The following is a 13041-nucleotide window of genomic DNA, read 5'->3' on the forward strand; positions in this document are numbered from 1 at the left end:
GCAGCATGTGGGATCTTCCCGGACCGGGGCACGAACCCGCGTCCCCTGCATCGGCAGGCGGATACTCAACCACTGCGCCACCAGGGAAGCCTGAGGTTCTAGATTTTGATTGGGTAGGAAGCACTGAATGGACTGGCTAGTTCTGGACTCTGAGGGATGACTGCTGGTGAATTTGGATTGGATTGAAGACTGAGTGGACTGGCTTGTTGCTGGAATCTGATTGGCTGAACAGCTGGATGGTTTAGCAGATACATGCTGGGCATGGATCCCCAAGCCCTGTACTTTCAAACCAGTTCAAACTGCTTAAGCCTGCCTCCCGCCTTTAAGCAACAGGTAGTCACACACATTTCCTGGTGGGGCAGAACACACCAGATAGTTATTTACACGTCTGAACTTCATTTTCATCACTGTAAAATGGGTGTGATAATACCAGCTACTTCACCAGGCTGTTGTGAGGATATGATGAGAGAGTAAGGATGAGACCGAACTTTGTAGACTGGAAAGTTCCTAAGGAGGTAGGAAGCAGGTATGATAGTGTATAGCAGAGCAGTGCTTTATAACTTTAAAGAGGTTCACCAACTTGGCCTCACGGAACCCACACTCCCCACCCCATGCTGGCAAGAAGTCCAGTGAGGGGAGTGTGCTGCCTAGGGAGGAACGACCCAACTTCCTTTTATGTTTCCATTTGTCAGTGGGAACCTCCTCCCTGTTCAAGGTGTCCAGGGAACAATTAGGAGGTGACCCTGGCAACATGGCAGGGGGATTGAGACACAGAGGGCCTTTCCCTAAGTCCAACTTTAGTAATAATGATCAATATTTTTGCTTGTAATTTTTTGAATAGATATTATATCCATATGGTTCAAAACCTTAAACTTATATAAAAAGTATATAATATATTAAAAGCCTTATTCCCACTCCTGTGGCTGTGTCCCCCCTGCCCTGTTCACCCCATTCCTAACAGAGAAGCACTCTGGTTAGTTTCATGTGTATCCTTCTAGTATGTCTTTAAGGTAACTAACATCTATTGCGCCACTACTCTCTTCTAGGGAACCTTCTCATACTGATAGTCTTTTACGTAAGTTATCTCATTTACTCCTCACAACAATCCTACAGGGTACATGCTGATATTATACTCCCATTTCACAGAGGAGGAAACTGCAGCCCAGGGGCTTCTAGTTGCTTCTGTTGCGGAAGCAACTTGCCCCAGTTCATTCAGTAAACAAAGGGGTCTGTCTCCAAAGCGAGCGTTCTTAAACCGGCAGTCATCTGCCTCCCTGCTAAGCACAGGGGCAGGCAGCGTGGGCTCGTTCAAGCACCTGAAAGATGAAAGTTGGGGCACCTGCGTTTTTCTGCAGGCACTACCTGACTTTGGTCGCTGGCTTCCCGACTCTGTACAATGGACACAGCCGACTCGGTCCCTTCTGAAACCCCGGTATAGAGGAGCCCAGCACTAACGCCTGCCCCCACCCTCTCTGTTCTCTCCCCAGGACCGCCGAGAAAGCCTGCCCACCTCCCCGCCCTGGACGCCGGGCGCGTCCCGGCCCCCCAGCAGTCTGGACGGCTGGGTGAGCCCGGGGCCGTGGGAGCCGGGCCGCGGGAGCAGCTTGAGTAGCCCCCCGCCGCTGCCGCCGCCGCCGCCGCCGCCGCCGCCCATGTCCCCCTCGTGGAGCGAGCGCTCCGTATCCCCTCTGCGACCTGAGACCGAGGCGCGGCCCCCCAGCCGCCAGCTGCAGGCGCTCCTGGCGCGAAACATCATCAACGCGGCCCGGCGCAAGAGCGCCTCCCCGCGGCCGGCGGGCGTTGAGAGCCTTCGGCCCTTCTCCCCGCCGAGAGCGCTGCCGCCGCCGCCACCGCCACCGCCGCCGCGCATGCGCTCGCCCCTGCCGGCCCGACCCGGCCAGGCCGCGGACCCCGGGACAACGTTCGCTCCCATCCCCCGGAGCCCACTGCCCGCCGGGCCCTCGCCCTGCGCCAGTCCCCGGAGCCCGCTGCCCGCGCCGCCCAGGCCCTTCCCTTACCGCCGCTCGCCGACGGACTCCGATGTGTCCCTCGACTCCGAGGACTCTGGGGCTAAGTCTCCCGGCATCCTCGGCTACAACATCTGTCCCCGAGGGTGGAACGGCAGCCTGAGGCTCAAGCGTGGCAGCCTACCCACGGAGGCCTCCTGCACCACCTAAAGGCTTCCCCGCCCACACCCCATCCCTGCCCCGGGAAAGCCGAGCCAGAAGAAGTGTCGTTGGGCTTAGGAGATCCCAGCACCATGTCCCCAAGGGTCTGGCCTTCTTTGATAGCCCCAGAGATAAGGGGTCAGGGGAGGAGAGCTCTGGGCTTGGGGGTGGGGTGGTGATCCAAGCTTGGGTTCTAGCCCTTGCTCTGTCATTCATTGTGGGAAAGACCCTTCCTCTGTTCCTCAGCTTTCCCATCTGTTTAATAGAGCTTTGGCCAAGGCAATCTCCAAACTTCTAAATTACCCCTTCTATCAGTACACACACACTAGTGCCTTGGAAGAGGCAGGGTGTTGTATGTATGGACCCCTAGACTTGCTGCATTGCAGGGTTCCATACTCTTCCCCCACTTCCTGGCTCTGATCTCTGGAGTCTGGTAAATGAGGGGTGTGTGCAGAGGATCCTACGCCTGAGTTCCTTGTCCAGGCCCTGGCTTGACCATCCGCCTCCCTGGCACCAAGTCCCAGGCGGGAGCAGCTGTTTTCCATCCCTTCCCAGACAAGTTCTATTTTTACCATGGTGACCTTTAGAGAGGGTCTCCCAGGCCAGCTCAAGGTGCCCTGCTGGCTTCTCTGGAGAGAAGAGGAGGGAAGATTCCTCCTCTCAGATCCCTCTCAGGCTTTTCTCCATCCCAATTCAGGCTTCCCAGGGTCTCCAGGAATGATGCTATAGGTGTCTCCAACCCATCTATCCCTTCCGGGCCCTTTCATGGCAGGCTCTGGACTCAAAGCTGAGCCGGGCAGAGAAGAGTTGATACGGAGCTATCTGCTATCCTCTGGCTTTACCTGGTAGCCCTGAGTTTGAGGTTGCCCATTCGGAAAGAGGGAGGCAAAGAGTTCTTTGTTATGGGTGGTATGCAAGCAGTGGCCAGGATGCATAGAGGAGATTCTAGTAGGGAATGGATTGGCTCAGATGACCTCTGGGGGCTCTTCCAGTCCTGAAATGCATTCCACAGTATTAGGAAGGGAGGGAGAGTAGTGCTGGAGGATTGGCTGGGGAGATGAGCTTGGGTGGGTGAGTGAGGGGTTAGACCAGAGTCTGCCTGTGTTTCTGGTTCCTTAGGAAGTAATCCATTCTTCAGTTTCAGGCCCCAGCATCCATACTGTGCCCAGATGAGGGGGCCCTGTTCTGCCTCATCTCTTTCCCATCAGACTCTGGCCTAGCCAGTGTCTGGTGCCCAGTGACCTTGGGGAGCCTGGCTGCAGGCCCTAGCCTGTCCCTTAAGCTGTAGTGACTCTGATTCCAATCCCCAGGAGGAACACAGGGAGGAATGTGTCTCGGTCCTGTAGTTTCCAGAGTTGGCTGGTGGTGCCCTCTAGAGGTTCTGTATATCAGTTTCAGGAAACTAAGTGTGGTGGGGGGGGGTGGCTGGAATTGGCTGAGGATCAAAGGTATGTATGTAAGTGAAAGGATACCAGGATGTTGCTAAAGGTGAGGGACAGGGTGATTTTGGGGTTAGGAGGAGACTTACCCATCCCTCAGGGTGATTTAGACCTGGAACCCCCAAGTGAGTCTAGGGCAAGCTGGGGTTAGGATGGGAGTCAGGGTGAGGGTGGGGTGCTTTGGAATAAAGGACTGATCCCAAAGGATTCCCAGGGCCTAAACATAGGCCCTGTTGGTAGGAAGATGAGAGGGTGCTCCAACTTGTCAGTGATGAGTGATCACATTACTGAAGTCCCCACCTGCTTCAGGGACCCTTGTAGCGTGGGAGGCTGGGGCTAAGGGCCTCTTTCGGAGAAAAGACACTATCAGGCCACTGGTTGATGCAGTGGCAGAGAAAATCCACTTCTACCTGCATTTCCCCCAAAGAGCCAGCAGGAGGCAGCCTTGGGAAGCTGCAGTTCTGTCTGGCTGTTCTCTCCCTGTAACTGCCTTCTCCCCTAGTCCTCTCCTCTAACCCACTAGAAATTGCCTGTGTCCTGCCTTTTGCCTCCTGTAGAATTCAGCTCTGGCCCTCAATAAATGCTTCCTGCATCTTTCTGTCTCCTGTGTCATTTTCAGCTATGTCTAAAGCCCTTCCCTTTTCCCCAACCATGGAACAGTCCATGGGATGCTGGGTGGATGAGAATGTTTGATACACATGGGATGGGAGCTTGGGAAGTAGCAATCATGAGCAGAGATGGGGAACAACGAAAACACTCTGGGCCATAGAAGAAGTCCCTGGGTTGAAGTTCTGGTCCTATCATCTACTAGCTGGGTGACCCTGGGTAAACCCACTCCTTCTCCAGGCCTCAGCTTCCCTATCTGTGTAATGAGTGAGTTGGTGAGGTGATGTCTCAAGGTGGTATTGCCCAGGCCCTGACCACAGGACACTGTCACTGGAGTGGCCAGGGCCAAGCTGCCTCAGGGCCCAGTGCTCTGGGGCTGCTTCCTGATGGCAGGTCGGGGCTTCAGACAGGAGGAGGAGCCCCTGTGAGAGGTAATGTCAGAGTCCAGGCAACCCTAGAGAACTCAGGATCCAGACCATCAGGAGTGCTCCTCTCCTGATGGGGGTGTCCTTTGCCCAGAGAAGGGGATTGGGGCCCCACTCCCAGGTGAGGCCAAGATCCCTCACCTTCCTCTCTAAAAGCTCAGGCCCAGCAGAGGCTGGGCAAAGGACTCTGATGGGCAGGAAGCTGAGTTCAGGTGGTCCACAGCAGAGTCCAGGCTTCTTCTTAAGGTATATGCCCTTGGACAGTCTGTCCAGCACACAGCTACAGGAGCTCCCTGCCCTGGACCCGGCGCATCCCTGCTGGTCCCCCCCTTCCCTGATAATGGTTAGTGCACCTCTGACTCAATCTTTATCTTCAGCAGGAACCTCTCCTGAGCACAGTGTCCCCCTGCCTCCTGGCGATCCCGGTGCCCAGACACGCCAAACCAATTTCACCCCAAACTGAACTCGGTCTCTGCCCCCAACCCCAAGCTGCCCCCGCTACTCCTCACCATTATTTTCCTTGAATGACTCAATCCAGAAACGGGAGCGGCCCTTTCCTCACCTCCCACATCCAGTCTCTACCTGGGACCTGGTGATTCCTCAAATACCCCTCAAGCCCCTCTCCTCCTCTCCATGCCCTCTGTCACCTCCCTGGTCCAGCCACCCCCAGGTCTCACCTGACCACAGGGAAGTCCTCCTGCCTCCAGACTAACTCCCGCCAACCCACTTTCCACAGGGCAGCCAGAGATAGCTTTGGACAATGACCACGTGACTGCTCCATTCCACCGCCTTAAACTCTAACAGCCCTGTATAAGATACACTGTACTTTTGAAAAGCCTGCTCTGATCTGGCCTTGCCCACCTGTCTGGCCTCATCTCTCAGCACCACACCAGCCCCCAGTTCTAGCTCTCCTCGCTGGCCCCTCACATCCTATGTGTGACATGGCCTCAGCCTGCAGTGCCCGTGCCCCTCTCTGCCTGTGAGCTCCCACTCAGACTTCAAGGCCCAGCTCAAATGTCTCCTCCTCTGGGAGGCCTTTCCCACCCCCTGGCCGAGCTGGCGGCACCCTTCCCCGGCCCTCCCAGAGCATTTCCCATGATGCGTCGCAAAGGCTGTTTACAGGTCTGACACAGGCCTGGCTGAGCTCCTTGAGGACAGAGCCCTGCCTTATTTATTTTCAGTCCACAGAGAGAGGCTCAGAGAATGTGAGAAGGTGGAGGGAGGGAGGGAGAGAGGGAAGAAGGGAGGAAGGAAGGAAGCAGAGGAAGAAAGGAAAGGAGGAATGAACAAGTCAAGCAAAGTTACTGGGGGACAATTCATTCATTCATCAGTCTACACATTCAATCATTCATTCAACAAATATCTACTGAGTTCCTACCAGGCCCTGATCTAGGCCCTAAGGATACAATTTGCAAGCTCAGGGGACCGGTGACTCACTCAGCATTTCCAGGTGACTTTGGTGTGTGCATATGTATGTGTACTGTACGTGTGCAAGGCCTTCTGTTTACAAGGGCCTGCTGCCGGGGCACCTGTCTTCCCTGGGGCCTGGTGCTTTTAGCATCTGTCCCTGGATCCTGTTGCAGCCCGAAATAAGGCTGTGAGCCACCACAAGGCGAGGACAACTCTCGTCAGCTGAGGCCAGAGCCAGCGGCAAGGCACACCCAGCTCACCGCCTGCACAGACACCAACGACCACTCAACTCTCAGCTTCCCGACAGAGGTGTTAATCTGAGGGTCTGACACTCCCTGCTGCCCACTGTGGTTCCATCTCTCAGGTACCAGGATTCAAGGGGAGCTCGAGGCGCTGTGGGGAGTGGGAAGTGGGGAAGAGCCAATTCCCAGAGCCCCTTCCCCCAAGCAGAGGAAGGGCCCAAGGGGGTCCGGGGAGGGTGGGGCCTCGTGGAAGCCTGGATCCTGAGTTGGGAAGGCAGGGATTCTAAGCTCTGGGTTACTCTGGGTTAAATGGAGAGGGGTGGCTAGGATTCAAGGTTGGAGTAGGTAATGGCTCTGCTCAGGACTCCAAGGTCTTTCAGCAATAGAGGGAAGCAGGATCCCTGTCTATAAAATGAGTGGCGGCGGTGGGGGGTCCTTCCCAATGTCTGTGAATTTCTGTAGGGAGAGTGTTTGTCAAGAAACAGATCTGGGGACTGTGGAATCCTAAGTGGTCCCAGTTGGAGCACTGTCCACCAGTTCGTGGGCATCACCCCCAATGCATGCATGTGTGCTCATGTTTGCATGCAGTTTTAGGGGGTTCGTGTATGCCCTGAAGCACATCCATGGATACCCATGATCTAGCCCAGTCTCCTCAGGTTACAGGAGACCTACTTGCTCACAGTTACCGAGGGAGTCAGGGACACAGATTAGAATCCAGGCCGTCCAGCTCAGCGCCCACTGACCCGGGGCTGGGTATGGGCGTGGGGGGCACAGATGGAGGCAGATTGTTTTTCTAAAAGAAGAAATATAGAAAGACCTGGAAGCAAAGCAGAGGGGCACAAGGGTTGGTAAGGCCATCAGGAGGCTCAAGGACTTTGCCTTCTCTCCTGAGGGTGAGTTAGGGGATCTGGACTTGGGGCCTGCAGGGCTTCTCTGGGGCTTTGGACCTCATTTTATTTGTAAATCACCTCCAAGATGTCTGGGACACGCCATAAGATGCAAATGGGGGGATGGAGGAAGAGGGAGAGAAGGAGCGAGGGAGAAAAGAACACCATGTAAGTGAACTGAAGGACGGGGGTAGGAAGGGGGCTGATGGTTGTTTTCAGTGTCCTTGGACCAGCCTGTGCCCTCAAGCCTCAGAGCCGAGTCCTGAGGACAGGAGGGGCGCACCTTGCAGACCCCAGCGCAGCTTCAGCCTAACCACCCAAGCTCCTCTCCCCCTGACTTCAACCTCCAACCTCTTTCAGCCTCTGATTAGCGCTCACTTGAGTCAGTGGACAACAACAGTCAGAGACCCTCGCCTCCCCTTCTCCTAATGTCCCAGAAACTACCCCCAATGAGAGTGCTTCCCTAGCATCAAGGAAGCAGATTTGTGTGACCTTGAGCATCTCCTTTTTCTTCCATGGGCCTCAGCCTCCTCTTTCCAGCTCAGACAGCCCTTGCTTGAGACTTTGGGGTGGGCCAAGGCTGCACAGGGCTGGGGTTGGGTAGACCAAGGATTGGGAGGTCTGGGGAGGAACGGAGGTAGCCTGGACCATTTGTGGCAGTCTCTCCTCCACAGGATGATCCCCAAGGAGCAGAAGGGGCCAGTAATGACTACCATGGGGGACCTCACTGAACCAGGTAAGGTTGACCCAGCCCTTGAGCATTCCTCAGATCCCATACTTTCTTGCTCCCAGGCTGCAGGCACTCAGGCCTGCTGGCCCCAGGCCTGGGCAAACAGGTGTGAGCTCGAGGCCAGCCTGTGGAATCTGCCGCCTGAGCTGGGAAGCTTCCCCAAGCACTGGGAAAGGCCTTGCCCTGATGCCCGCACCCCCAAGAGCTGAGGTTGAGTGCCCTAGACTGGGTCTTGCCCCCACCTAAGTCCTTACCTCAGCCCCAAATGGAGCTCTGAGGGCTCTGGTCCCAGATTCAACCCTAACAATGGCCCAAGCGTCCCACAGATTGCCCCTGTTTGTTTTAACTGGGCAGTCTCCCCCAGCCCCCGTGACAAGAGACAAGGGGTCAGGGGAGAGCAGGGCAGGGGGGCAGGAATAGGCTGCCCGATCTGACTCAAACCATTTCACTTAAAAGCACATTCCTCCAATGCATAAATCATCTAAAATACATGATTATCAACTTTATAAGACCTCTTGGCGTGATTTTGGAGTCTGTCGATTTGGCCTATTTTAGAGCATTTCAAATATTTTAAAAACAAATTTAGCTAAGTCAGAACTCTCAAACTTTACTGTGAATCGCAGTGACATGGCGTTGTTGGTTAAAAATACAGATTCCCAGCATCAACCCCCAGGAATTCTGATTCAGGGGACCTGGGGAGGAGGCCATACATTAGCCTTTTAGCCAAGTACCCAGGTGATTCTGATGCAGGTGGGAAGTGAACCAAGCTCTGATAAACCCCTGTCTAAGGGCATTGCTGCAGTTTTACCTCCTTCAGTGTTCTAGGAAGTATTTAATCATGTGTATGACTTTATGTGTGAGTCGTACTTTTAACTTGTTTTGTGTGTTCTTGACTCCTTTGGTTAGTGTCATTTCTTTTTTATTCCATGATTTTCTGTGCTGAAATACACAAGCTTTGTGAGGTAGCGATGCTCTAACTAGAAGACTCAGGCAATGCATTTTCTTTTCTCTTGTCTAAGTAATTAATTAGTTACAGACCCCCAAATACTGACACACAACATTTATGCCAGACTGGAAATATGTGAATTGTTGACGATTGCTAGGGTATTAATTAAGGACAATTTTGAAACTAAAGAAAAGTAGAAAGGAAAAAAATCTCATGGTGTCACCACAGAAAGATAGCCACTGTAAAATAATAATAATAATAAAACACCGTTATTGTGTGCTCACTATGTCTCAGATACTGTGCTAAGAGCATTTGTACCTTTCGTTATATATATTACCCTCACAACAACTCTGTAAGTTAGATACGATCACACCCATCTTGCAGATGAGAAAACAGGTGTCAGAGAAGCTAGGAAGTCACATATATAGTAGGTGGTAGAACTGAGATTTTTTTTTTTTTTTTTTTTTGCGGTACGCGGGCCTCTCACTGCCGTGGCCTCTCCCGTTGCAGAGCACAGGCTCCGGACGCACAGGCTCAGCGGCCGTGGCTCACGGGCCCAGCCGCTCCGCGGCATGTGGGATCCTCCTGGACCGGGGCTCGAACCGGTGTCCCCTGCATCGGCAGGCGGACTCTCGACCACTGCGCCACCAGGGAAGCCCACTATGATTTTTTTGAAGTCATTGCCGACTTTTAAAAACGAACCCGTGTCCCCTGCATCGGCAGGCGGACTCTCAACCACTGCGCCACCGGGGAAGCCCAGAACTGAGATTTGACCCCAGATCTCTGTCTCCAAAACTGCTCCTTTACCACATGGTTATATAAATAAAACATTCATTTTATAGAATATTCAGACAAAGCAGACATGAGTGACTTTGAATGTGAAAGTTCCTCATAACAAAACCATCTGGAGGGAACCACTGGTAACAGTTTTGTGTAAATCCTTCTTCTGTTCATATATAAACGTATTTATATAAACACACACACGGGCTAAATACTATACACTGTGTTCGTCATCTTAAATTTTTTTCACTTAGCGGCACACCACAGACTTCTTTCCATCCGAGTATGACTTATCTCACCCCTCCCCTCCCCTCGCTCCCCCAGCATATAAGATATTATATATATTTATACACACACATCCCCTAAGGGAAGCCATGAAGGCTCAGCCCAGGTTGGGACCCTTAGGATTCCCAAACAGGTGACTTGTTGAGCTTGCACTCCTAGGAGAAGGGAAGTGACAAAAGCACAATCCAGCAGAGGAAATTGCTAAGTAAGGATGTGGGCTCCAAGGCATAAATTAATTGCCCTACAGAATTCATCTCATCTTCAGCAAGGGGGCTGTTGCAGCCTCTACTCACCGGGGCAGTTCTCTGTAGAGGTGGCAGTTGTGAGCTGTTAGTCACTGATAAAGGGCATCTGGGCAGCATGCACTGCAAGATTGATTCCCAGTTTTCACAATTCGAAAACTCACTGCAGTAAACATCCTTGTATGTATATCTTCAGGCATGTTTATTCAACTTTTCTGCCCGAGGACGAATGCCTAGAAGTGGAATTGCTTAGTCAAATAGGTTTTCTCCATAGCTTTTTTTTTTTTTAAATATTGAGCTCAGTTCATCTGAACAGCATTTGAGAATATGATGCCAGGGGACTTTTATTATGTATTTAGGTATAAATGGTCTTTCATCTGTTTAAGTATGCAGTACATTTTCTTGTTCAAAAACAAAAACAATGCAAACAATTTCCAGCCCTCCTCCTTCCTAGGTCCCCAGATTGTCACTGCCAGTATTTGGCATATCTCCTTGCAGATTTTTCAATGCATACATAAACATGTGCTTATTTTTAAAAAATATATGAGTGGGATCTTAGAATACAGATTCTTCTGAAATTTCCTTTTTTCCCCCTTTTAATCTACACTGGATTTCTTTCTGATCCTAACGTGTAGAAGGTGCTGTCTCTATATTTGCTGAAAGAATGAAAGAAACATCAGCCTCCTTTTTTAAAAGGCCGTTTAGGATTCCATTGAATGGGATGAATCACAGCACCTGAATGGCCCTCAGTGTTGCCTGGTGACCACATCACCCATCCCTGACCCATTCACTCTCCCCTACTGTTCTCTGAGATAACTTTAGCAACCTCTGTTCTCAAACCTCCAATGCCTCCTCGCCTACCTTCATTCTCAGCTAATGACCTTGCTTCTTATTTCACTGAGAAAACTAAAGTGACCAAAAGAGAACTTCTGCAAGCTCCCGCCTCCATATCTGTCCACTTGTTTGCATCTGTGTCCCTGTTCTCGGTTTTCCTTCCTGATATGATAGATGAACTCTCCTTGCATTGTGTGAAGCCAACCCTTCTTGCTGGGCACTGAACACCCTCCCTGCCCTCTCTCCTGCTCAAGGCATTCCTTCAGTAATTCTCCCCTCTCTTTATTGCATCGTCAGATTTTCTCATCAGCTAACAAACATGCTATTATTCCTCCCTCTTTAAAAACAAGCAAGCAAGTAAGCAAACCAACGAGCAAGCAAACCACTCTTGCTTCCACAGCTGCCCCCAGCCATGGTCCTTCAGAGCACACCTCCTCAAAGCAGCTGTCTGTACTTCCCTCCTCTCTTTCTCTCTTTTTCACATTTTATTAAACCAACTTACACACACACACGTTGAGAGTGCAAATCCCTGTGGCCCTCCTGGGGTCCAGAGCAAATCCCAAAGAGCATGTCATTTCATCCCCCAAATACTTCACAGAAAGTAATAAAAAGGACATTTCCTTACATGCCACAAAGATATTAACACACTGAACAAAAATTAAATGTTGATTTAATCCTATCTAATAACCAGTCCTATAGTCAACTTTCTCCAATTTTCTACTTTGTTAACGGGGATCCAAATAAGAGCCACTTTTTTAACTGAGGTAGCATTGATTCATATTTAACGTTATATATTGATAGTTTCATGTGTACAAAATTATGTTTCTACTTCTGTATACACTACAGCATGCTCACCACCAAAAATTTAGTTTCTATCCTTCATCATAGAGTTGATTCCCTTTTACCCATTTCACCCTCCCCCGCGACCCCCATTCCCTTCTGGGAACCACTACTCTGTTCTCTGTATCTACATGTTTGTTGATGTTTGGTTTGGTTTGATCATTTATTTTGGTTTATGTTTGTTTGTTTTTATATTCCACATATAAGTGAAATCATATGGCATTTGTCTTTCTCTATCTGACTTATTTCACTTAGCATAATAACTGTACCCTCAAGGGCCCTTGTTTTTATTTGGTAGCTATGTCTCTTAAATCTCCTTTAATCTAAAACACTGCCCCCCCGCTCCTTTTTTCCCACGTCATTCACTCCTTTGAAGACACTGGGCCACCTGCCCTGTAGAACGTCCCACATCCTAGATTTGGCTCATTGCTTCCTTGTGTTGTGGTTAAACTGTTCCTCTGTCCTCTTCTCTCGAACCCTGTCCAATAAGGCTTTCACACCCAAATACTCCACAGGAACTGCTTTTGCGGAGATTGCCAATAATAACCCCATGTTACTAAATACAATGGTCAGTTTTCAGCCCTCCTCTTACTTGACATATCAGCAACATTTGACTCCGTTGATCAGTCCATCTTCCCTGATACGCTTTCATCATTTGGTTCTAGGACACCACAGTCTTTAGATTTCCTCCTAACTTGCCGGGTGTTTTCTCCCAGGCTCCAGACCTGGGGCTCATCTCCTCAGTCTAAATGTTGGAGGCCCCGGGGCTCAGTCTTTGGATCTCTTTATCCATTCCCAAATCCTTGGTGATCTCACCTAGCCTCCAGGCTCCAAATACCATTCAGAGAGCTGGAATATGAACCTATGTGTGTCTGATTGTAGAGACGACAAGTCTGCCCGTGCTGCCCATACATATCTCTCTCCTACCAACGTCCTCACCGTGCTGACATTCCTTTCTTCCAAAAGTCTTCCCTTGCGGCACCAACATAACAGTATGTGTTTTGCTGGTGGGGAAAGCACCAAGGATATGGATGGGCTACCAAACTACTAAGGACGGTCATCAGCCCTGGAATCCGTCTACATGGCTATAATGACTGGTCCTAACTATGAGAAAAGAAATAAACGGGACAGTCTTCATTAAAAAACAACAACAGCGGGCTTCCCTGGTGGCGCAGTGGTTGAGAGTCCGCCTGCCGATGCAGGGGAC

At 51.1% G+C, this 13041-nt stretch overlaps 2 protein-coding genes across 4 annotated transcripts in view; both read left to right on the forward strand.

Annotated features, from left to right (window-relative positions):
* SYNPO (synaptopodin) overlaps positions 1 to 4195 on the forward strand; it is a 30543-nt gene extending 26348 nt beyond the window's left edge. The window contains exon 3 of the mRNA XM_028484910.2: positions 1488 to 4195. Within this exon, the coding sequence (XP_028340711.1) occupies positions 1488 to 2177 (690 nt within the window). The 3' untranslated portion in view covers positions 2178 to 4195. The remainder of the gene's footprint in view (positions 1 to 1487) is intronic.
* Positions 4196 to 5904: 1709 nt separating this feature from the next.
* The window catches only part of MYOZ3 (myozenin 3), a 13994-nt gene continuing 6857 nt past the window's right edge, over positions 5905 to 13041 (forward strand). Inside the window, exons 1-2 of one of the 3 annotated variants that reach the window (XM_028484912.2) lie at positions 5905 to 6412; positions 7838 to 7913. In XM_028484912.2, the coding sequence (XP_028340713.1) occupies positions 7853 to 7913 (61 nt within the window). In that variant the 5' untranslated portion in view covers positions 5905 to 6412; positions 7838 to 7852. The remainder of the gene's footprint in view (positions 6413 to 7837; positions 7914 to 13041) is intronic. The other 2 variants (XM_028484911.2, XM_028484913.2) reach the window with 2 other exon arrangements.

Source organism: Physeter macrocephalus, unplaced genomic scaffold (assembly GCF_002837175.3).
Source record: "Physeter macrocephalus isolate SW-GA unplaced genomic scaffold, ASM283717v5 random_270, whole genome shotgun sequence".
Taxonomy (NCBI): domain Eukaryota; kingdom Metazoa; phylum Chordata; class Mammalia; order Artiodactyla; family Physeteridae; genus Physeter; species Physeter macrocephalus.